The sequence below is a fragment of the Physella acuta genome, unplaced genomic scaffold (genome assembly GCF_028476545.2).
Source record: "Physella acuta isolate Inbredline_101_S28 unplaced genomic scaffold, ASM2847654v3 ptg001842l, whole genome shotgun sequence".
NCBI classification, from domain to species: Eukaryota; Metazoa; Mollusca; class Gastropoda; family Physidae; genus Physella; species Physella acuta.
This window is the reverse complement of record NW_026733351.1, coordinates 62644-87056: the sequence shown is the minus strand read 5'-3', so window position 1 is coordinate 87056 and position 24413 is coordinate 62644. Positions and strand designations below refer to the sequence as shown.

Sequence of the window (24413 nt, the reverse complement as noted above, 5' to 3'; positions counted from 1 at the left end):
CTAGTAGGCTTAATCAATGGAGTAAGATGGTAAAGTCAATACTAATTAATGCAACATAATTTATTTTTATCAACTAAATTCGAGCAAGGAAGGTTTTCCCCTGCATTTGTATTTTTAGGGTGGAAATTCCATTTCTAAAAATTCTCTATGACGCTGTTTAACAAAAGCGCCCTCTTACGACGATATGTTTAGTTTTAAACCAATGAAATCTGTTATAAAATTCATAATGTCTTCTAGTGACATCTATGAAAAGAAATTAACCAACCACTCTTCACATAATACTGTAATTCCCCGTAGTTCTAAAGTTAGCAATATTTTTCTGGGATTTTTTACTAAAATGGCGTAAAGCTTGATCTTTGCTAAATAGTAAAAGCTAATACTTTGTTATAATACACACTGCAATCATGAATCCTGAAGGTAGTGTTGTTTTTTAAACAAGTGAAATATGTGTACATCTTCCCTTTAAATTATATTGGATTATTAAACTGATTGTGTGCATCTTTAATGTATAGTTACACTACTGCACCGTGTGACTGGAGACTGGAAAGTAAGAAAACAATCACACAAACCGCCATGATGTTCTAGTTTCACAACTTTGATATTGGAATAATAATTGAAATTCTGTACTCGTGTTAGTAGACTGTTTGTCACTGTTAACTGTTAGATTCTAGATTAGATCTAGATCTTGTAAAAGACCATTGTTGGCTAAATTTGAACAAACAGGTGGCAGTATACTCATAAATACTTAGGCCTAATCATCATTAATTTTAATAGAGACGATACACTAGAAATCTAGAAAGTAGATCTCTAGAAATTTTGGCCTTTTTAATAATTTTATGCAGGCTGATGCCAATTTTTTAGGCCTAGAAATCTAGATTAAATCTAAGAAAGAAATTTAGATCTCTAGATCTAGAATCTAGTGATCTCTAGATCCAGATCTTGATGATAGCTTTTAGCTAGCTTAATACTTAATATTAATAAAGAATAGGCTTAAAGCTAGAAAATCTAGATCTTGACAGACTGATTGATATTATTATTAGGCCCCTAGATCTAGGCCTATTTATTAGTGATCTTTTAGGCCTATATATTATATATTTAGGCCTACTATTCTAGATCTAGATACCAACACATAGGCCTACTTATCACTTTTATTTATAGGATTTAGTCTGATTTTACGTTACAGATTTATCTAAATCAACATAGGTCTAATTCTAATATGTTTTATTACTTGTGCAACATTTAAAAAAAAAACAATTCTTTCATATTTCAATCCCATCAGAATTTGATATCGAAGATATACCTAACATGAACAGTAATGAGCTCATGAGGCTAGTGCAAAACATGGCAGATGAATCTGCTGGTCAGCTGTTTCATAATTTGCAGATGAATCCAGGTCTAATGCCTCACAATCATGGTAAGTCATTAACTTTACACTTTACAACACTATCTGTTTAAACGGTTCTTATGGGCTGCTTAAACAAATAATGTGATAATATTGTAGAAGTAAGCTAATGGCCTTTATTGAGCTATTAGAAAAGTTGTGTTCATACATAAAGTGATAAAGCAAATTTAAACAATTATTAAAAAAAAAATTTCTGAGATCCGATTAAATGACAATAGAGTGTGTGGTGTAGTGTAAGTTTGTTTCTTTATCCACAGTATATAAATAGTAACCAGTATAAATCTCAGAACTGCATTACTCAAATAGGTTTAACTGAAGATAAGATGATATTCTATTCACTAGGACTCAGATTAAATCCAAAATATGTGTAAATACACTCAACCAGTCTTATTTATGTTTAATTAAGGTAGCTAAGGGGTCATCCATTTATGACGTCCACAATTTTTTTGGATTTTGGACATCCCCACCCATCCACAAAAATTCACTTATAACCCTTATAAAAGTCCATATGCGTCCACAAAAGTCAATTTTTTTTTACCCCCCCCCCCTGTGTGGACGTCATAAATGGATGACCCCTAACTTGTCATGTTTTCAAATATAACCTAAGATCCTTCATATGCATTGTTGTTGTTTTGATAGGTCACCCAGTTCAAGAATCAAACATGGGCCATGTACATCCTAACATGTACCCTGGCGGTGCACAGAATTACCCCACTGTACCGAGTTACCCACCACCCAACCACACACCACAGCCTCAAACACTCCCTACACACCACACGCCAGTACAAAATGGTGTGCCTTGGGTGGAAATTGTAGAGCAGCCAAAATCCAGGGGTTTGAGGTTCAGATATGAATGTGAAGGTCGTTCTGCAGGCAGTGTACCAGGAGAAAATAGCACAAATGACCACAGAACCTATCCAACAATAAAAGTATGAATTTATTGTTAACTATAACACATCATTCTTTTTATAGATTTTGATTTTTTTTTAAACAGTAAAACTTGCTTAAAGTTGCATGTAATCATTTAGGCCAATTGCAGTCATTTTCTATCTCACAATTTTCTTTCATAATTGTTTCTACTTTATAATATAGTTTAAGTCTGGCATATTTCACTGAATTTTGTATTTCGATATTGCATTTATTAGGCTGATTGTTATCGTATTTTTTTTGATAGATGGATAGAATAAACTACATCTTTCATTGGTAACTTTCCATGCTATGATAAAACTGATGTAACATAACACTCCTTTGATCATCAGATACACAATTATAATGGCCCAGCAATTATAGTAGTCTCTTGTGTAACAAAAGAAAACCCTCCACATTGTAAGCCCCACCCACACGCCATTGTTGGGAGGGACTGTAAAAAGGGGGTCTGTACATTACGAGTCAAAGATACCAGTGAAAAAATAGTGTAAGTACATCATAAAAGTTTCTGTGATAACACTTACTAGTCTCTGTCTTCTACATACATTGTTTAAATTATAATTGCTTAAATAAAAGTTATTTGTTTGTCTCCCTTATCATGTAGTTTATCATTTCTTATATAAACCTCCGTCTTCTCACTCTTATTATTTCAAATGTTGTGCTGCAGATTTCCTCAAATTGGAATTCAGTGTGCGAAGAAGAAAGATGTTGAAGCCTCCCTGAGGTTACGAAAAGAAATTAATGTAGATCCATATCAAAGTAAGCCCCTTGTTAGACTTTGTTTTACAAATTAATGTTTATACCCCTGGGTTATTATTTTACTATTACTTTTCAAAATTCATCCTTTTTTTCACATTTTGCTAAGCATAATATTTAGCAACATTATGTATAATTTTAAATGTTTTAACTTGATTGTTTATATGATATTTATATTACTCTTGCAGCCGGTTTTGAGCATGCACAGACAAACATAGATCTCAATGTAGTTCGCCTCTGCTTCCAAGTATTTTTACCTAATGAACAGGGTAAAGTGACAAGAGTGGTGCCCCCTGTCTGCTCACATGCTATTCATGATAAAAGTAAGTATTCTAATGTTTTAAAATACTAGGCAGGTTAATTTGAAAATGGAAGTTGGCTAAGCAGTATGGTAAAATTAAAGTGAATCCATTGGCTGTTTAACGGCTTAGTTGCAGCACATTTCTCATTCCCTCAGTCCTAAGAGAAGAGGCACAACATTTTACAATAAAGAATGGGGTTTTTTAAAAATGTATAAAAATTAAACTTTTCTGCACAAACAAATTGATTTGTGTTTAACACAGGCAGATGGACCTGGCGCTGACTGTGGCGCTCTGGTCTTAAATAGTTAAATGTATAAATTATCACAATTTTTTTCCTTAATTTAACACTCCTTGTTGATATTAAATACATATATTAAATTGATTTTATTGTCTGTATAGAATCATCTAAAGATCTTGTCATTTGTCGAGTCGACAAAAGTTCAGGCAAAGCCAGAGGTGGGGACGAAGTATTCCTGCTCTGTGACAAGGTCAACAAAGGTACCACTCATTCTAAAGTCGTGTTAAACTTATTTTATCTGATGTTTATTATTTAACGAGGGAGGCTCGGTCAGATAGAAGCGCTTACTGTGGCTTGAGTCTGTAGAACACTGAACTCTTATGTTTGGGAATCAAAGGCGGCTGGTCATAGTGCTGACCACACTTATCCCTCTTATGCCTGAGTCATTGAAACAGATGAACTGTACTTCATTGGCTCCAAGTGTCTTAGGCACAATTGAAAAAAATTATGATATTATTTAACGTAACTTTTAGTTGTATATTATTTCTCATCAGTTTCTGCATTATTATTTTTTTTTAATAGAGGACATCAAAATCAGATTTTTTGAAGAAAATGAACAAGGAAACATGGTCTGGGAGGATTTTGGTGATTTTGGTCAAGGAGATGTACATAGACAGGTAATTGAAACAATATTAACATGGACTGGATTTTAGACTTTTTTAAAAAATAGAATTACCCCTTTCATCTTTAAGTTGTTTAGAAAATATACTAATAATATTAACACTGACTAGATTGTAAACTTTTCACCAAAAAAAATAGAATTAACCCTTTCATCTTTAAATTGCTTAGAAAATTTACTAACAATATAAACATGGACTGGATTGTAAACTTTGAAAGAAAAAAATAGAATGACCCCTTCCATCTTTAACTTGTTAAGAAAATGTACCATTTGTATGTTCCAGTATGCCATTGTGTTCAGGACACCCCCATATCATAACCTCGAAATAACAAAACCAGTAGAAGTCTTCATGCAGCTCCAGCGGCCATCTGATATGGAGAGCAGTGAACCTATACCCTTCACATACATGCCAGAGGACCCAGGTACAGTCTGCTCTTCATGGCTGCATTTATACATATACAATTGTTTCATTCAGGGGTTATTTCAACTTATTGTACTGAAAAGATGGAAGGGCAGAAAGCTTGAATGCATAGATTGCTCTAAACCCAACCCAGCTGTAATGGGTACCTGGCCACATTTTTTACTTACCACAGTAACCCCAGATTTCACAGTTACTGGAAATGTTTTTTTAATGCTATAGCTCTTAACATTATTTTTAACTCTTTAATAACCATGGGATGATCATTTTATCATGAAACACTTTGATTGAGTGTAGAGTCCTTCAAATATTTGCTTACTTAATGAAAAGCTAGGCAGTCACATTCAGATTTAACTTAAGCCCAAGAAGAATTTTTTTTTATAAAAGCACATTCACCATGGTTGTCAAAGGGTTAAAGAAAAGTCTAGGCCTGGATACCATGGCCACACGGTTGGTACAACTCCACCTGTGGCCCATCAGGCCATAATAGGATAAATGTCTCACCTGCCTTTAATAGAAGAAAAAAAATTCTTTTCTGACAGACCCAGACAGAATAGCTGAAAAAAGAAAAAGGAAAGCACAGCGTTTCTTGGAATATTGGAATAGTCCAAGTAAGACAGTTTATATCATTTTTTTTTAAAGCACACAAGCTCTTATTCATTAAATATTTTAGTAGTTTAGATTGTATTCTGTCTTTATAAATCTACATTTTTCAAGTGGATTTTTTTCTAATAATAATATAGAGTCAATGTTTTGTTTTGTACCTAGTGTACTTTTTAAAACCAATTTTATTCTTTTTGTATTGTAGATAATGACTTTAGAAAAGGAGCAGGTAATCCCAGTGTCAGAGGACGACTACACTCAATGTTGAAAGGCACAAGACGAATTAAAAAAGAACCTGAAGGTTAGTATTTCTTAATTAAACCTTTCTCCCTGGAAAGTAAAATAAACTTTATTTCTACGCACGTAATGACAATTAACATATTAACTTACTAGAAGCGGAAAAAATATTTTAAAAATTCTTTTGTTTAGATGAGTTAACTAAACATATTAATAAATGTTGTATCTAACATGCTTATCATACTAGGGAGGTAGAAATACAAATTATAGCTAATTTTGTGTGTTAAATATTGTATTTCACCTAATGCTGATTTGAAACATATTTGATTAGTTTAGTTTCCTTGATTGCACTGTGTTCATGCGTTATTCTCTTTCACAGCAGGCATGAACCAGTTCTCCATGGACAACACTGGAGCTGCCGAAGGAGCCAGCGCAGCTGGAGCCATTGGCGGGGCCGATGCTACCATGAGCCACGTCACTGCCGACAACTCCTCCATGGGCAGTGTCACGGTGTCTTCCTTCTCTGCTGGCAGCTTGGACTCTAGCGTCATAGCCGAGTTGTCTGGCCTGTCCAGCAGCGACCTCTCCATTGTTTCTACGGAGAACGGCCAGCTGGTGATCTCGGTGTCTGGGGAAGGGAGCGGCCTGAGTGTGGACAGTATCAACCTGCCTTCCAACATGCTCAGCGGTGAACTTATGAATCAGATTGACATCCAACAACTTAATGCTTATCTTCAAGTAAGTAAACTTGGTGTTTTAGGACATTATTTGAAATACGTGAAAATTATTTATTAGGGTTAAGATACCAGGCTTGAGTCTCTAGGACATCCTTGAGTTACATCAACTCTAATGGGTACCTGACTCACGTCAGGGAAACACAGGCAGCTGGGCATAGTGCTGACCACACTATCTCTTTGTGTGCCGGGGTTAATTGAAACAAATCAACTCTGCATCATTAGCCCCATCTGTCTTGGGCACGAATGGGAAAATGATGATTTATTTCACTATAACAGATCTAATAGTATATAACTTTAAATTATCTATTCTATTCCTAACTGTAGCGTACTGTAATTCTTGAGACTAAAAAATTATTTAACAAGGTGCATTGGTCAAAATGCTAGCTGTTTAGTTTTTTTATGAGAGTCACAGCATCTAGCAAGGGGGACATTTAAGTTGGGGGGGTTCAATATTTATAGCCTTGTCCCCATTATTTTATACTACTTAAATAGCATTTCTACCCTAATATAGGCACATTTTGATTTATAATGTCCTAATTATTTACAATAAATAAAACAATAACTTGTATAAAGGATAATAGCCATCAAAGTTTGAACAACACATTCAAAGTTAAAACCAAACAGAAAACCTTGTCTTAATGCCTACACTTTAGCATATGAAATTATATTCTTTGTAGTGATTGGTTAACTGTTTATACCCAACCAGTTAGTCTTTAATTGTGGAAAAAAATGAAACCACTATGTTGGTTATTATATAAGATACTATGAATCTTCTGACAAAAATGAATTGGCAGAAGTTAGACCAGCCTTGTGTACCCTCGTGTATGCATACATTTAATCAGTGTTGTTTGGTCATTAAGGGACAGAGTTGGCTATTACTCAAAATTAGCTTTAGATTGTAATTTATTAAGACCAGTGTCTTCTACTAACAGCCAGTAGTTGACAATGTCTTCTACCAACAGTGCCACTGTCTTGCTTGTTAAACTTGTCTGTATGAGTATTCCTTGTTGTCCCCAGGACCAAGAGTCCGTGGAATTTATTTGAAACCCTATCTACCCCACAGGACCAGGGCTCAGGGAATGAAATCCTGCTGGGTCAGTCCAACCCGACAGACCAGCTTCTCATGGGCAATAACCCCAACCAGCCCATCCATATCATGGACACTGATCCAGAGACGGAGGCCGCCCTGCGTGGATTGCATGCTCAGATATGATTGTCTTGGATGGCTAGCGACGGCTGTGGTTGTTCCAGAGGATAGAAGCTGCTCAAGTGGCTGGTGTTTGCTTGATGAACTCATGTGTGTTCATACAAGCTAGCCTGCTGAAAAAAAGATGGATGCTTGCTAAAAAAATTCTACTAGATTTACTGAAAAATTTCTTTTTTTTTTTTTGAGGGGGAAGACAGGACTAATCAGTAGAGTTTAATTGATAGACTTCTTGATTAGCTTTTGGGAAGGTTGTCCTAAATTTCTGTCAATCATCTCTTAAATGGCTGTGTTCAGATCAGTAAACTAGTCTGAGGAATAGCTTTGTTACTAAAAATGTAATGAAACTGCCAAATGATCCTTCTCAACCTGCTTATGTTATTCTTTTGCTTTCTCTGTTGTTCCCCATAGATTCTAGATTCCATGTGATTGTTGTGAGTTTTACAAATTGCCTTGATCTGGATAGAATCACGAATTGTGGCCTTTCATCCGTGTACCTTGAGTGGAGGGCATACACATGTGGTCAGAGGGTCGTTCTTATATCACTCAAACTCTTTCACCTTGTCCTTTTCACTGCTTTTTATTCTACTCTAAGATTGAGAAGTTAATCATTTTTTGTTGTTTTATTTGTAACATACTTGTAAATAGTGTTTATGTGATATATATACAACAAATGCTTTTTTTTTTTGTAAAAAAAATTGTGTGTACCAGTTTTGTTATGTTATTCATGTACAAGGTTTCTCTTTGTTGACTTTTGTTTTTGGCTGGACATGTGCATCACAAAATGATCTTCAGCAAAGTTGGAATTTTGAAGCTTGCCTGAATGATAAAACTTACAGAAGTATAATTCTTATGCTCAACACATATTAAACTGTATACATTTAATTCCATTTAGACATAATAAACTTTGTCCATAGTTAGCAAGTGAAATATTTAGAGTAAAAAAAAAATTCAGCCTTTCACTGTAAAACTTAAAAAATGTAGGCATGAAATGAATCTCATTGAATTCAGGGTTATTGTATAGCAAGAAACAACAGTGTATGTGAAAGGTTATAGCTTTAGTTATGAATGCACTTGCTTCTTTCATTCACAAAGCAATCAGCATCTGCTATACAGTGGTGATTTCCTTACTGGCCATTCCATATGTGTATGCATCCTGTTGCTGTGTGATAGTTTGTGTGTGATGAGTGAATGATTGTTCTAAACATGTCACTTGGCAAACATACCAGATGTTTTTATTTTCTTGACACTAAACCAAATGGTTTAAAATACGGAAACTTGTCAGTCTATTGAAAAGCTAGTGTCAGAAGGAAATAGGACATCTGTTTTGTTGAACTACAGTAGTTTTTACTAAGTAACCATTGCTTTATTTGACATGAAATTTGTAACGCGTGATGTATACTGCAGTTAGATTTGGAAACGTTTATCACATTTGTCTTATGGCCTTATTGACTTTGTCCATTTTGTAGTATGATTATATGAAAAGCTTTTATTTTTAAACATTTAAAATAAACATTCAATTCAAACAAGACATGAGTCCTTTCATAATTTGTTAGCCATTGTAAGGCTTTTTTTTATTTCAGTAGAAACAATAAATATAAAACAGAAATAACACAGCTAGTTAAGTAGTCTTGGCTCAGACCTAGATGCAACCAGCTAGGTGTACATGTTACAATTAACTAGCAATGTCCTCCAAATGTGACGAACTTTACACTGCTACAACTTCCACAATATGATCCTGTACACAGCAATTGTTCAATTCTGGTAGTGCTACATGCTTTACCAAACAGGCAAGGTCCCCTGACATTGATACAATTAGACATCAGGTTTCTGTGGCAGCTGGCTGACCACTGGTTAAAACTGTATGACCTTCTATAACAAAGGATTGACCAGGGCAGCACCTTTCATCTAGCCTAGACATCCGTACCTACAAGAAAACAAGCTATATGAAACTGTCAAAGCATACAGTTGTATTACATAACTTATGCACAGCACTTAAATGTTTAGGGAAAAAATTTTAGGTATTTTTAACACAAAGGAGGAAGAATAAATAATTTTTAAATTGAATTATATACTTTCAGGAAAAGTTAACATTTCAACTTTAATCATTTTTTTAAAACAGCACTAAAGTTCTGATTTATCACTTGCTAACTAACAGTAAAAGATTTACTTTGTTTTACTTAAACTTACAGTTGGAGTTTTGTCTTTTCCAGACATGTAACCAAAACACATGCTGGCCGTTGAGTGGATCCACAGAACTTCAACTGAAACAATTTAGACAAAAATATGTACCATGATCATAATACAGTACCAGAATACTTAATGTCAAACATAACAAAAAAACAACACCTCAACTCCTAGCAAAATGAGCTGCCATTAAACTTAGTTCTACATATCTGTCCCATGGACCATCAGGTTCAAAGAGTTATTTTTTCTACTAACAGTATCAGTACCATATGGATTAGATATATCAATGTGCATTGCATAAACATAGTTATGCTAAAAAAAAAGACATTTAATTTGTAATGTAGAATTTCTATACTCACTTTCTCTAACACCATTAATTTGTATTTTCCTGAGAAGAAGAGCTCCGGCAAATTTATCTTTATCACCAGCCAGAAATTCTGACTCTGAATAAAAATTGTTGCATACAATAAAAAAAAAACAATCATGAGAAAGTCATACAGAAAAGGGTAAATTTTTAAAATTATGAAAGTAATTCTAAAAAGGAAAATACCCTACCCATAAATTTAGATTTAAAAATTTCTAAAATTAAGAAAGTAATTCTAAAAAAAAAAATTACAGATAAAATTAGATTTCAAAAGGTACATTTTTAAAATTATGAAAGTACCTTACCCATAAAATTAGATTTAAAAGTGCCAGTCAGGGCTTGCGTAAGGTTGTCTGTTGACCGTATAGAATCACAGCAAGTCTTGGCTAGCAATGTTTGCATCAACTGTTCTCCACAGCCTGCAACAATTTCAAATGATTTTTCAAGTAGTTTTTGTAAAATTTTATAATAAAAATTGAAACATTTTTTATCAGCATTAATATAAAAAAATTTCGGTATTTAAAAATTACTGACCCCTGATTAGTGACCATTCATTTATTATTAATATTTCCAAGTTAATATTTCCTTTATTCACAGATACTTTATCGGCAATATTTTAATATTTCCTTTATTTACAGATACTAATACTATATCAGCAATATTTTAATATTTCCTTTATTCACAGATACTATATCAGCAATATTTTAATATTTCCTTTATTCACAGATTCTATATCTGCAATATTTTAATATTTCCTTTATTCACAGATACTATGTCAGCAATATTTTGTACCTGATGTCACAGCAGCAATGCCAGGTTTTGATTCTGAAGTTTCATTCTGGGCCCAACAGCCAGCGCCATAGACAGCAGCCTGGTGAAATAAATATATAGACAAAACTAATTTTACACAGGCAATACAGACATTTTTAACATCACTCATCACCAACATTTACTCCAGGAATTAGTGAAATGATATTTTATTTTAAATTTTAGAAATTATTTAAAAGTACAGTACTTCAGCTTTAAAAAAATTATGGAGAAAAAAAAATTGGGATAAAAATTATTTTTTGGCAAGAACTAATGCCAGTGTTGAAAATAATTTAAAAAAAAAATTCTCAATAAAATAACAAAACATGGCTGTTATATGACTGATCTATAAAATAACAAAACATTATTTTGGCTGTGTTATATGACAAATCTATAAAATAACAAAACACAGTTATGGTTGTGTTATATGACAAATCTATAAAATAACATTATGACAAATTTATAAGATAAAAAACATGGTTTTTGTTGTGTTATTTGACAGATCTATAAAATAACAAAACATTGTAATGTTTATCTTATATGACAGATCTATAAAACAACAAAACATGGTAATGTTTGATTTGCCGCAGTTCTTACAGGGCCCAGTCTCCCAGCATGCTTCAGCCAGATGCCCCCACTAGAGGCTGCAGCTGCCATGTTCCCCTCACTGTCTATACACACCGCACCAACTGTATCCTGCACTTGATCATCACGGGGGTTCTCACACTTCTAGACAGAAGGACGCAGGAAAAAGATGGTGTGACGAAAGATGTGGAAAAATGTAGATGCTAAAAATATTAATTTTAACAATTTTCATAGGGAACTAATTTAACCAAACATAAAGTTAACAATAAAAAATTACACGCCAGTATTACCTGGTTTTCTTCCGAATCTTTTTTTTCAATTTCTGAAAATTTTCTTTTTTTGTTTACCAACAAAGCAGATGGTTTTTTGAAACACTTCTTAGAATAACGCAAGAATGTTTTGTAAGCAGAATCTGTGAGTTAAAAATCAAAACATAACATCGTTAACCGATTTTTTTTATTATAACATTCAAATAGCCTACTAGATAGTTTTTTCTTGAGACTTTGTTTCGTATTAAAAAAAATATGCTAAACTAAAATAGTTTTTTGTTTTATAGTATTGCAACAATTGTTTTACCTGTTATTAAGTTATCATTAACTCCTATCCCATGCTCCACACAGTATTCTTGAGCACCTTTCCCCACCAGGATACTACAGTCACACACAAAAAACATTAAATCATATGTAAGCGATAACTAATAAATCACATAAACAAAAGCAATTAAAGACCATATTTTAATAGTATGAGACCATATTATTGTATTCATAGTTGAAAATAAATACTACATTGCAATGAGTTTTTGGCACCCAAAAAAAAGTACAAATATCTTTTTTAAAATGTTGTTGTGATGGTCAAAATGTAATTTTTCATGTTATTCCTTTTGATTTTTTTTTCAAATTATCTTTTAAAAGAAGCCACAGTCCTTAATCTTTATCAGTGCAAAAACTCAGAAATTTATTTCGAAACAGGGCAGTGAAATAATTACCCAAATAATTTTTATAAGAAAAAACCAAACAAATTAATGATTTTTTTTTGTGAACATGATATTTCAAGAAATGAGGTCAGCTTTAAACTTTATATTTAACTGATGTAGAAAAATGCCCTCACCTTGGCCTAATTCGTCCAAATGGTAAAGGACCTAGTTTTTTCTCTTCAACAAGTCTCCTTGCCACAGTCACTGGATTAGCAACACCTAAAAATAGGCGATTGTAAGATGTAAAAATTATTTTTAATTAGATAAATCCTTTTTAGAAGAGTTACTCAAAGAAAGATAAATTCAGTTGTCAAAGTACAGAAATTATAAAAAAAACATTACATGCCTTGGGTATTGTCCATAAGTGATGTCATTTGATTTAGCCCATTTTTTTAAATTTATGAACCTTCCAAAATATCACATGTCACAAAAAGTAAAACTCCTGTCCATTAAATAAAATCAATAGTTAAGTTAATATGTTCCACCCAAAAAAATCAATCCACCTCCTCCAGATGTGAGACATGAATGAACTAGGATAAAACAGTATACCTGACAGAGCGCCCACAGCTCCAAAAGACAGGGAACTCCCACACATAACACTGGCATCACACTCAACAGTTCCATGCATGGTCAGGTTTGACCCTCTGCCTGTGTTGGTACACTCGTCATTCTTAATTTTAAAAACAAATCACGTCAGACTATTTAGAACAGGTAGGCTAATTATAATTTTTTTAAAATTCTAATCCTGCTGACCTTTCTAATAATATACAGATGTAACTTGCATGCTTAGAACTGATATATACCTCCATAGCAGCCACAGCAGCTGTAACAGCTTCAAGAGCTGATCCTTTGCCCAACAACAATGCCATTGCCTATAACATGAAGATGTTTATATAAAAACTGTATTTAAAAAACAGTAATTCCTTTAATAATAATGAGCGCCATCATGAAGTGTCATATCTAGTTAACAACATATGGTAGATAGTCAACTAAACTAAAACCTATCAAAACATAAATATTTTATTGAATAAATTCACCTGTTGACAAGCTCTTTTACATATGGATTTATGGTTCTGACAGCTTGAATCTGCATGGGTTCCTGCTCCTATAAAAAAAAAAGTTTGTAGGCCTATTCAGTTCACTTTTTGTTAGTTATAAATTCCATTTACCAGACAGTTTCTGACCTTTAACTTACTTTAAGGAGCTGATCAGTGTAATAATATGGTGAGTAGAGTAATTTTACTGGTAAAAAAAAGTAAAGAATCTAAATTTATAAAGAGTAGGGTCCTGCAAAACTTGAGCAGAGTATGACATTTTTTGGAGCATTTTAAAAATTTTAATTTTATAATTTTAGTTGTGTATTCAGTAGGCCTATTCACTCACTGTTTTGTATTGACATGTGTCATGAACCAGCACACAAACACTTACTTAAAAATCAAAGTAGGCCTACACATCAAATAAATAAATTTGAATAGGGCCTACAATCTACATTAATAATTAATAAATTATTAATTAGGCCTATAATTAATAATTATTAATTATTAATTATATAAAATCACTATTAATAAAATTGATAAATTATTATTATTAACTTAGTGACAGTTTACAAAAGAAAAGAAAAAACAAAGCTTACCTGTGTGTACTGCAACAAAGACACCACGTTCAAAATTCATAGCTACTCTTAAAGCTTAACTCTAGAATCTAGCTGACTCAAACTAGATTTTCTAATTATTTTGAAGTCTAGTCAAAAAAAATTAAGAGAAGTTGAAAGAAAGCGAAAGTAAATAAATTTCACTAACTCTCGGCTGGTTCTCCAGGGGAAATCACTATTAGTGCACATGCATTTATTTATGATAGGCTTTCCAAATAAGCAAAAGAAATGTCGACTTATATCTATTCTTTATAGACTTATATTCCTTTTTAATACCCACATTTCAAAACATATAGATCTGGATATGTATATTTATAAGAATATAAAAATCTTTAAGATTTTAGTGACTACTCGAAATGAATGTTAATAAAAATGCTAAAAATAAAGTTATTTTCAATCATAAAACTGTTGTTGGACAGTGGTCTAGCTGTATTTTGTATATTTTAATCTGGCAAGATTAGACGGGCAGGTTCAAAGACGTAACAAATCATTTAGTTATTTAATAACATAGTTCTAATGATCACAGTCATTTATTTAAATTAGAATATAATCAATTCCAATCGATGTCGGTAGCATTCTTGGTAAAATCTTAGTTTAGCGTCGTAAATTCCAACGTAGCTAGTAATGTGCGATGAAGGTAACTAATGAATATTTCTTTCATTTGGCCATATTTATGTCATATTTTACATAATATAACAGATAATTGAATAACAAATCACAATCCAAGACCAAACCAGTCATAAATATCCTGGAATAAACTTTAAACTACCCCGTTCGAAACAACAATGAATAAATACAAGCAGCGGCCATGTTTCAAAAACAAGAAATTGTCTATTCGCATGTCTGTTGTGTTGATTTTGTGGTTTAATATGATTGTTTTGTATTAATATATGCCTGGGGGTCGTCCATAAATGACGTCACACTCGTAGGGGGGAGGGGGGGTCCGTAATTTTGTGTCGTTGTGTGATGAGGGGGAGGGAGGGGGGGGGGGTTCAGATGGTGCGACGTCACACTTTTGCATTTTAAAAAAGCAATGTTAGAAAACGAATTTTAGACGTTATTTTGCGTTTTAGAAAACTGCTTTAATACATTGTAATAACAATTGATTAAAATACTCTATTTTGACAGAGTTCAGACAAGATTTTCGAAAAATACAGCTGTTTAAAAACAATTCAACTTCAATTTTGAGGGGGGTTGTAGGCTGAGGTGTGACGTCATTTTAGGGGGGGGGTCTGGCTTTTTGTGACGACGTGTGACGGGGGGGGGGGGGGGGGGGTAAAAATCGTCAAAAAAGCGTGACGTCATTTATGGATGACCCCCTGTATAGTAATTTTTCTTTTTTTTAAAATATAGTTGACATGAATGACTAATAGACCTTTTCAGACTTAATAGTGTGCATCCAAGACCATAACAATTGTTGAGAGGTCGAGCTTTTGAACACTTTATTTGCAGTAAGCAAATCAATATTTGATCGCTTAAATATGACGTCGCTCTTAAGATAGTAATGACAGCGTGCATTATTACAGAGCAAACATATGAACATATTGTATCAGATAGAAATTGTGATTTGTGGTGGGGAGAGGTTGAGTAGAACTCAGCGATGTGATTTTGGAGACGGGTCAATTTTTTTTTCGTGAAAACGGGATGGTTGTGGGAGAAAGACCAGTGTAGAAGTATGACGCGTCATTCATTGGTGATCCATTTTCTCAGTGGGGACGATAGAACTATTAAGAAGGGTCAAGCAATGTAAAAAGCATGCTGAGTCGCATTTCTTGAACCCCACCTTTTCATTCCCCCACTTAGCACATCGTCACCGAGTTAACGCTCGCACGTGACGTCATGTACCGGTGCCGCCGACCGTTAGGCTAATTTTATAGAAAAAAAACAAGCACTGCCTTTTTGACGCTTTTGCGACGTTTAATTTGATTACATAAGTTGGTGTTCATTAAACAGCCCCTAACACACAGAGTTTCTTCCAGGCATCTCTTTGGGGGGGGGCTTTGTCGCCCCCCCCTCCCCGAATTTTTTTACCGCCCCCGCCCCCACCCCCTCCCCGAACGAAATGAAATTTATATAATTTATATAGAAAATATATACTTTTAACAGTGTCCGCCCCCCCCCCCCCCCCCCCCCCCCCCCGAAAATTTCCAGTTGACCCCCCCCCCCCCGGAGAAAAAAGTCTGGAAGAAACACTGCTAACACATCTATCACTCGTCCATTTAAACGTATGTATTTATTTCTGCAAAGCTTGCTGTCTTGAGACTTTCGGCCCTTTAAAAATGTATTAAGCTCTCACCGTATAGAACTAGACTACCTATATTAAGCTCCAAAAGAAGCTTGGTGAAAACAGGATGGCCGTCCGATTTTGAAGCTGCTCTGCGCTTTATAAAAAGCACAATAAACGATAAGACGACACTTATATTAAAGTAAATTATCGTTCTGAATCTTGATACATTAAAAGTGATATTCGGAAATTAAGAGCCAGACAGTCTATATGATATTTCAATTTAAGTCCAAGAAAATAAATTTTCTCAAACGATGGGACATTACTAAATTTTCGCGCAGTTTAGCGAAATTGAATTTAAGTATTTACGTCATCTTACAAAGCGCGATAGCCTACTGGTGCTCTAACGCGGCCCATGCTAATGGCCGTATTCCTAACGCCCCGCATTAGACGCGGCTTATTCGTCGGCAGGCCTTTGGTGGCAAGCCTTTTTGACGGGGATAATGTGTTGAGGCCGTTTTGTCAAATGTCTTAAACTAGCAGGCTTGAAACCTTTATGATTATTCGTTTTGAGCAAGGTATACATATACCAATGCTTATTTATCGTTATTTTGATTGAACAAAGCATTATAGAGGTTCTCCATCAATCACCTAGGTATTTTCCCCGTTCACCTCCTTTCAAGAGACCGACACGTCATAAATTGCGGAGCCGCCTGCGCTGACGTCACAAATCTTCACTCACCCCCGTAGCAAATCATATGTGACATCATTTATGGACAACCCCATATCACTCACTTGGGTACTTGATATTGACAATTTGACAACAAAGGACAACCAAAATGTGTCTGACAGGTGGAGACTTGTGATCGACCATAATGACAACACGCACTTAAGTGGTGGAGTGGCTGATTATTTTAGATGATGTTTTACGAGGGAAGCTGGTGGATAATACATTTTGTCTCTCTGTATATCGAAATGAAGACAAACATTTATTGTTGTCAAAATTATGGTTAGAGAATTTAGATAAGGCAGAGTGAAGATATTTTTTTTTTACATTATGACTAGTTGTGACATTGACAACAAAAATATGATGGAGGTTGGGGTTTAATTAAGGTAAAGAGAAGTAAAAAAAACTGTCATAATTTACGATAGAATCACTAATTGATGAAAAGAAAAACCTGAAATGAAATTAGTGAACATTCAAACAACAAGAATAAACTCAAACTATATAGATCTAGTAATAGTAATGATCAAATAAAAATTAGTACAAAAAACGTGATTTTATACATGGATACAAGTTGCATCTCACAATACTTCTAAAATTAATAAAGTTGTTTGTTAGGAAATTCAGTTTTTAAAGGGCAGAATAAAAAAAAATGCTTTGTAGGATGGACTATACAACAAGACAATCATATTTAAATACATTTTCATACGAATAGAAATGAAAGGGAAGCTACTCTAAATAACATTTTCTTAAGATGGCTGCTGTTTTTAATAACAAATTTACGATCTCGAACAGAGTTGATACATAATAAAACATATTAATTTCAGGATATTTAAATTGATTTAACCATCAATGGTGATCTATTATTCAATTATCTATAATATTTTATTAAAATATACGAAAATAAACTCATATTTAAAGAAATATACATTGATTCACTCTCTCCCCCATTACTAGTTTTGGCCGAATTTACGACGCTAAACTAAGATTTTACCGCATTCTTTGCTACACTTCACTGCTGAGTTAACTTATTTTACTTTTTGAGTTGTAATTAGACTGATGATAGACTAAAAATTGATAGATCTAGGATCTACTACTAGATCTCCCCATTCTACTAGAACTTGACTTAGTCCAGTATGATATGCAGAGCCGGCGTTAGGGGGTGGCGAACGGGGCGGTCGCCATAGGCCCCGCGCTAGAAGGGGCCCGCGCGCTTCAGCAATGTCATTGTTATCTGAATTAGTTCGTAAACTTAAAAAAATTGTTGCTGAATTCAATTGAGAAAAACTAAATGGTCGAATGCTGACGTTGTTGATTGTTATAACTGAGGCCACGGTTGATGTTGGTGAGTCCCACCTGAACTGGGACAGGCCGTAATTCGATACAAAAATAGTGTCACACACCTCCCCTTTGTGTAGGGTACGGTCGCCTGGCATTTGACCTGAGCTGACTGGAGATGGCGGTCGAGAATTAGCCCACGACGTAAAGAGATACCCTATTGTATGCGGACCCATGAAGACGTCCTTTTAGTGAGCAGACGGGATGTCTGTAGTAGATTTTCTTGGGGGGGGGGCATACTGCCCCCCCCCCCCCCCCCGAAGAGATGCCTGGAAGAAACTCTATATGTAGGCTTACTTGTCTTGGTATAACAAAGTTAACATTCAGTTGCGTGCAGAGGGGTGGGAGGAGTGCGACGAGGGGGGGGGCTTAGAATCTATATCAGGCGGCATTAAACAGAGTGATTTATTATTATTTTTTGGGAGAAAGTTAAAACTGTTGTTATGTTGTGTCACCTTAAGGATTCACCCGTTCAATAATTAAGACAATGATGTTTTTGGTTAAAATATTGTATGAATTCTAAACAAATTTTGAAGTCTATACTGTTTTGATACATCAGGCCGAGTTCGCTGTATTGTAAACTTTATTTTCCTAATTATTCGGCACGTGATTAAATTTTCTTAAGTGATTTGGTATGAATTTCATAACTGTCAAAAGTCATTAAATATCTTAGCAAAGGGAAAAAAAACTACGAACATTGGATTAATACATGGGAGATATAAAAATCTGTTATTATAGTGGAAAGTTTGACATTAGCTTATAAACTCCAAAACATTTGTGTTATTATGTGAACATCACATTATATAGGCCTTTATATATATATATATATATATATATATATATATATATATATATATATATATATATATATATAATGGAAAGGCCCCGCGCGGATGGTTGGCCCTAGGCCCCGCGTATTCCTAACGCCGGCTCTGATGATATGATGAACTGTTATACTCAACTGTTATATGAACTGTATGATATGAGTTTATTGAGTAGTAACAGTTACTTACTAGCTATTACTAAGACTAACACAGAACAGTACACACGAAGTGACTAAATTCTAAATAAATATTAAATAATACTAGACTAAATTTAACTAAATGACTAAGTCGACCAAATTTACTAGGCCTAATTATACTAATAATTAATACACTAGTCCAGTCTCTATTCTGAAGCCTAAACACTGTAACACTTAACTAGTATAACTACATACTAGATCTACATAGTGAAGATTCAAAGATCAGCCATTACACAGCCATTTTATTATAGGCCTATAATAATATATTAAATAATCTAGATCTTTACTCTATTTACCTAAGTTTATGTTACTAATTTTTATGTTTATGTAACTTCTTTTTTTTCAGAACTTTTAAAAGATAAGACTAAAGGAAAGTATAATTCTTTTGATGTCATGTGTAAAGAAATCAGTACAAGTGCTTTTATTTTTGAAGCAGTGACTTATCATGGCTAGACACAGCAGGCTACAGCTTCAAGTAATCAGCTTGTACAAACAGTTAATGAGGGTCACACAAACCAAACCAAGCTTCAAAGATTACGTTAGACAAGAGTTTCGCCAAAATGCGCAAATAGCAAAGACTGATGTTATGAAAATTGAGTACCTGTTGAGACGAGGCTGGAGACAGTTAGAGATGTTAAAATCTAGTCAGGTGTCCAATGCTGGAGTCTTTGAAAAGGAAGAAAAAATTGAAGCAAGTGACATAAAAAACAAGACGGAAAATAAAGTTTAAGTGTTGACAGTCAACTTAAGTTTTTAACTAATATTGCTGTTGAGAATCAGACTAAAATATTAACAATGGGTCTTACTCATATGTATAGAGGTCTGCTATTTTCTTCTTCTGTTAAAAACATGTGCACCTATTCAGTGATGAAACAATTGAGAATTCTAGCTAATTCATCAGGAAGTAATAAATTTCTGTTGAAGTTTAAGAGTTGTGATTTCAGTTTTCAAAGAAGTATTCATTTGAACCACCAAAACGAAAAGCTTGCTGTTAATACGGAAAAAAAGTCTGAACCCAAAAGTGGACTAAATAAAAATCCAGAAACAATTATAAGTAATATCAATTCAAAGAAAGAGCTAAATCTGATCAAGAGGGATAATTCCAAACAGAAGGGTATATACAGTGAAATTGTTGGCTCATTTCCAGAAGGTATTCAAATGGCATTTGCCTATGGGTCAGGTGCATTTCAGCAAGAGAATTCACCAGATGTGAATAAAAATGTTCTGGATTTTATATTGGTGGTGGACATGCCCAGAAGATGGCACCGTTTAAACTTAGACAAGCATCCACATCACTACTCGTTTCTTAAACGTTTTGGACCTCACACCATTGCTAGAGTACAGGAAAGGTAAGTTTTATAATACTTTCTTAGTTGCTGAGTGATAAAGTACTTTCACAATGTTGTTTAGTAGTAGAGCACTTTCATAGTATTGCTGAGTGATAGAATCCTTACACAGTGTTGCTTAGTGATGGAGTACTTTTAGAGTTGTTGAGTGGCAGAACACTTGAACAATATTGCTGGGTGGTAAAGCACTTTCACTGTGTTATAAATATATATATGGGTCAATGTTTCAGTGAGAAGTAGAGCACTTGGCTTGATTTTGAATTTCATTACGTTAGTCTTCAACTTATAAGATATCTCATATCATATCATATGAGATCTAATTAGCTTTCGAGTCCCACAGACCAGTAATGTTTATAACTGTTCAGTTTTAGTACTTTACAAGTAAAAATTCATCAATAAGCTAAATTCTATAGTATTTTGATAAAACAATGATCAAATTCAGACCTGAAGCAGGTTAGTATTTTTGGCAGATGAAGTATTTTACTTTTTGTTATGAAGAGATGGTGGGACCTGCACAATGCCTAGCCACCTTTATATTCTCTTACCTAGGTATCCATTAAAGCTGAGTAAACTCTCCAGCCTTCAAAATGTTTTAACTTTCTCACTTTGAAGTCATATGCTCTAAAACTTGAGTATACGAAAACAATCCCATAATTATTATAAAATTATTTTTAAATATTGGAATTCGTATTAAAACAAATTCTTCTGTACATAAATAGACATGTCTTATTGTGCCAGTACATTGTTATGTGAAAGCTCAATCTCCATCTACTACAGGTATGGAGCTGGTGTATATTTCAACACTCTGGTCCCCATGCAGGGGCGTGTCATCAAATATGGGGTCATTAGCACAGCACGGCTCATCACTGACCTCTTGGACTGGGAGTCTTTGTACATCAGTGGCCGTCTTCACAAACCTGTTAGCCTGATTGTCGAGCCACTAAATGAGCAGCTTTTAACAGCTCTAAAGGTTTGTTTTAGATTTTTTAAATATTTTATAGGTCTTAATTTCTCCATATATTTTTGTCTAATTAAGTACTTAGTATGTATATAATTTGCTAATTTCTTCATCTGTCCTAGTAGTATTAATTCCAATATCCTCTTTATTGAGTTGCTGTTTTTTTTTTTGGGTTCTTTTGATGATCCACATTGTTGATGCCAGGTATAGGTTGTCAGTGGACCGTCCCTGACTCCACCCAGCTCTGATGGGTACCTAACTCACGTAAGGGTAAGTAAAGGAGGCTGGGCATAGTGCTGACCACACTATCCTTTCATATGCCGAGGTCACAGAAACAAGTGAACTCTACTTCACTTGCCCTGTAGACCGTCAGGTTTGAAAGGGAACTTTACTTATAGGTTGTCCTGAATATCATGAAAAAATGTTCTGTTTTCTTTAACAGATTTCTTCTTCAATAGGTAATCGTCCACTGACCAGGTTATTACTATTGTGTTGGGCCATCTACTCTCTGTGTCTCCTAATTGCTGGGTGGGGGTTATAAACAGTTAAACACACTAAGACTTAATTATAAAAAATATTCATGAATATGTTTTTCTTGACTGGCCAAAAAAGATGAAATTGCCTGACACTTTACATAAAAGCCAGCAATACTGAGATACTACTTCAAAGATTCAATAACCACATTAATCATGTATTTAAAATTTATGAAGGCAATGAAATTTTGATGGCCTCAACAACTTTACCTTTATTATTAATCCTACACACCAACGACAATTTTTATTCCTTTATAAACTTTGGTTAAAATCTTTCTGTAATAAAATAAATCCTACACACTCGGCCACCCTTGACAATTTTTATTCCTTCACAAACTTTGGTTCAAATCTTTCTGTAATTAAAATAAATCCTAAAATTGTTTTGAACAGGTGAACTTGAGAAGTGCTTTCCATGCTGCCCTGCTACTTTTGCCAGATATGTTTACAGAGGTACAGCTCTACTCCACCATAGCGGGTCTGTCCTATGCTGGGGACTTTAGGATGAGCATTGCTGAGGACCGTAATAAAGTAAGTTCATGATCAGAAGTGCAGGCAGCCACTCAAATCTTTTCATAGTTAATACCCCTTGTATTTAGAGAATTTATTTCCTTTTACAATCCAGCAAAAGTTACAAGGTTTAAGTAAAAGATTAACGTGCCTGTGTTTTGGTTAGGTCTAAGATAGCGGTCTAAAATCCAGTTTTAGCTCCCTTCTTGCAAATACTGTGGTTTAATGGCCAGCTACTAATTATTCTCTCATTAAGGAAATATTTTTGTAGAATTACATGCCATTTAGCACTCCTACTGCATTACATTGTTGTCTAATAGCCAGCTAATTGTGTAGATATGTTGGTCTAAATATAGTGGCTTAAATTTTGTTTTTTAGCTCCCTTCTGCTAATATTGTGGCCTAATGTCCTACTGTTATTCTCAAAATTCTGCAGATATTTTGTTCATAATGTCCCATTATTTAGCTCCTACCCTGCAAATATTGTGGCCTAATGTCTAGCTAATTGAGCAAATATGTTGCTCAAATGTCCCACCATCTAGCTGCTACTGTAAATATATTGTTCTATGTCCATGTTTTGTTGCCAGGTTTCCAACATTGTCAAGCCAAATCTCCAGCTGTTTCGCAGGATGTATGGCCCCATCATCATGGAAGAAGAACACCTGACCTGGTGGCAGCCAGAGGGTCAGCTTGAACAAGCCTTGACCTTTCACTCCAGACACCACCACCTCAAATGTTTACCTGGTCAAGTGCTATATGGTTTGCTCATGCAAAAATATCAGGTTTGTTTGTTTAAACATTTTTCATAAAAGATTCTTTGTATTTTTGGTAAACTGGTGTAAGGCATTTATAAATACATTTGTATTCCTTTCTTCTTTATGGACCAATATCATGATTTACTGAGAAGTATTCTCTCCTCTTCAACCCATGTCATTCCAGCTTTCTTATTATTCTTTTCAACTGATCTCTTCATGGTTATGTTTGTTTTTTTTATTTCTGGGTCCACCTTACTCTTGTCCATCCATGGTGCTGTGTGGTTTTCTATTCATATACAGTTGTCACTAAAATTTTATAATTTTTCTTTTTTAAAGTAAAAATCTAAATAATTTTCTCCCTTCCTTCCAGGTAGGAGTATTCCCTGACCTCGAAGAGATCATTAAACTTCACGCTTACGACTCCGAGTGTGGCAAGCATGTGGCAAACAGCATTCAACGAATAGTCAAGAAATCCAGTTTGACCCAGAGCCTCAAGGGGATATTTACTGCAGGGCTTTTCAAGTCTATCAGGTACTCCATCAACAAGGTGCTCAAGAAAGTCAAAAGTATTTGAACCTTGGCTTGGGTAGGTTTATAAAATAATGGCCATTGTGTCCAGATTGGTTTGTTTTTCTGAATCAGTTACAATGGTAATATTCATTTTAATTTATTGATTATATAAATTAAATTCATTCATAAAAAACTTTGTTTTTGTTATATCTTTGAAAATGGCTTATATTTGTAACATGGTTGTTCTCTGCAGAATACTATTTTGTTAAAAATTAAATAAGACCCTTATATAATTTTAGATTGTGTGCTAATTACTTACAAACCAAACTGGTCTCAGGAACAGTGAATAGTATGTTGGTCTGGTGACCCCACAAATATTCTCAATCTCCAAACAAAACTACTTCATTGTTTAGCATCTTTTTGTCTAT

At 34.3% G+C, this 24413-nt stretch overlaps 3 protein-coding genes across 8 annotated transcripts; 2 read left to right on the top strand and 1 right to left on the bottom strand.

Annotated features, from left to right (window-relative positions):
• The first annotated feature begins 277 nt into the window (after window positions 1–277).
• On the top strand, window positions 278–9032 carry LOC131930770 (putative transcription factor p65 homolog). 4 transcript variants are annotated; one of them, XM_059287382.1, is made up of 13 exons: window positions 278–417; window positions 1280–1414; window positions 2042–2331; window positions 2662–2816; window positions 2997–3088; window positions 3274–3408; window positions 3787–3885; window positions 4208–4302; window positions 4588–4726; window positions 5265–5333; window positions 5531–5626; window positions 5942–6300; window positions 7363–9032. In XM_059287382.1, the coding sequence occupies exons 1-13, from the start codon at window positions 405–407 to the stop codon at window positions 7510–7512; spliced, it is 1827 nt and encodes a 608-aa protein (XP_059143365.1). In that variant the 5' UTR covers window positions 278–404; the 3' UTR covers window positions 7513–9032. The 4 variants fall into 4 exon arrangements, with proteins under 4 accessions (XP_059143365.1, XP_059143364.1, XP_059143367.1 ...); XM_059287381.1 differs by lacking the exon at window positions 278–417 and adding an exon at window positions 432–547; XM_059287384.1 differs by lacking the exon at window positions 278–417 and adding an exon at window positions 432–547 and having other exon boundaries at window positions 7317–7494.
• A 46-nt stretch (window positions 9033–9078) lies between these two features.
• On the bottom strand, window positions 9079–14857 carry LOC131930769 (threonine aspartase 1). Of its 2 annotated transcripts, none has more exons than XM_059287380.1 (13): window positions 14805–14857; window positions 13457–13524; window positions 13223–13291; window positions 12969–13089; window positions 12554–12638; window positions 12023–12096; window positions 11737–11858; window positions 11459–11590; window positions 10847–10925; window positions 10360–10473; window positions 10050–10133; window positions 9694–9767; window positions 9079–9430 (listed from the first exon to the last, which is right to left on the bottom strand). In XM_059287380.1, exons 1-13 carry the CDS (start codon window positions 14809–14811, stop codon window positions 9326–9328), a joined length of 1134 nt encoding a protein of 377 aa, XP_059143363.1. In that variant the 5' UTR covers window positions 14812–14857; the 3' UTR covers window positions 9079–9325. The 2 variants fall into 2 exon arrangements, with proteins under 2 accessions (XP_059143363.1, XP_059143362.1); XM_059287379.1 differs by lacking the exon at window positions 14805–14857 and adding an exon at window positions 14053–14240.
• Window positions 14858–20115: 5258 nt separating this feature from the next.
• On the top strand, window positions 20116–24165 carry LOC131930768 (phosphatidate cytidylyltransferase, mitochondrial). Of its 2 annotated transcripts, none has more exons than XM_059287376.1 (5): window positions 20116–20726; window positions 21501–21693; window positions 22605–22742; window positions 23308–23502; window positions 23846–24165. In XM_059287376.1, the coding sequence occupies exons 1-5, from the start codon at window positions 20173–20175 to the stop codon at window positions 24047–24049; spliced, it is 1284 nt and encodes a 427-aa protein (XP_059143359.1). In that variant the 5' UTR covers window positions 20116–20172; the 3' UTR covers window positions 24050–24165. The 2 variants fall into 2 exon arrangements, with proteins under 2 accessions (XP_059143359.1, XP_059143360.1); XM_059287377.1 differs by having other exon boundaries at window positions 23308–23506; window positions 23850–23988.
• Window positions 24166–24413: the final 248 nt, after the last annotated feature.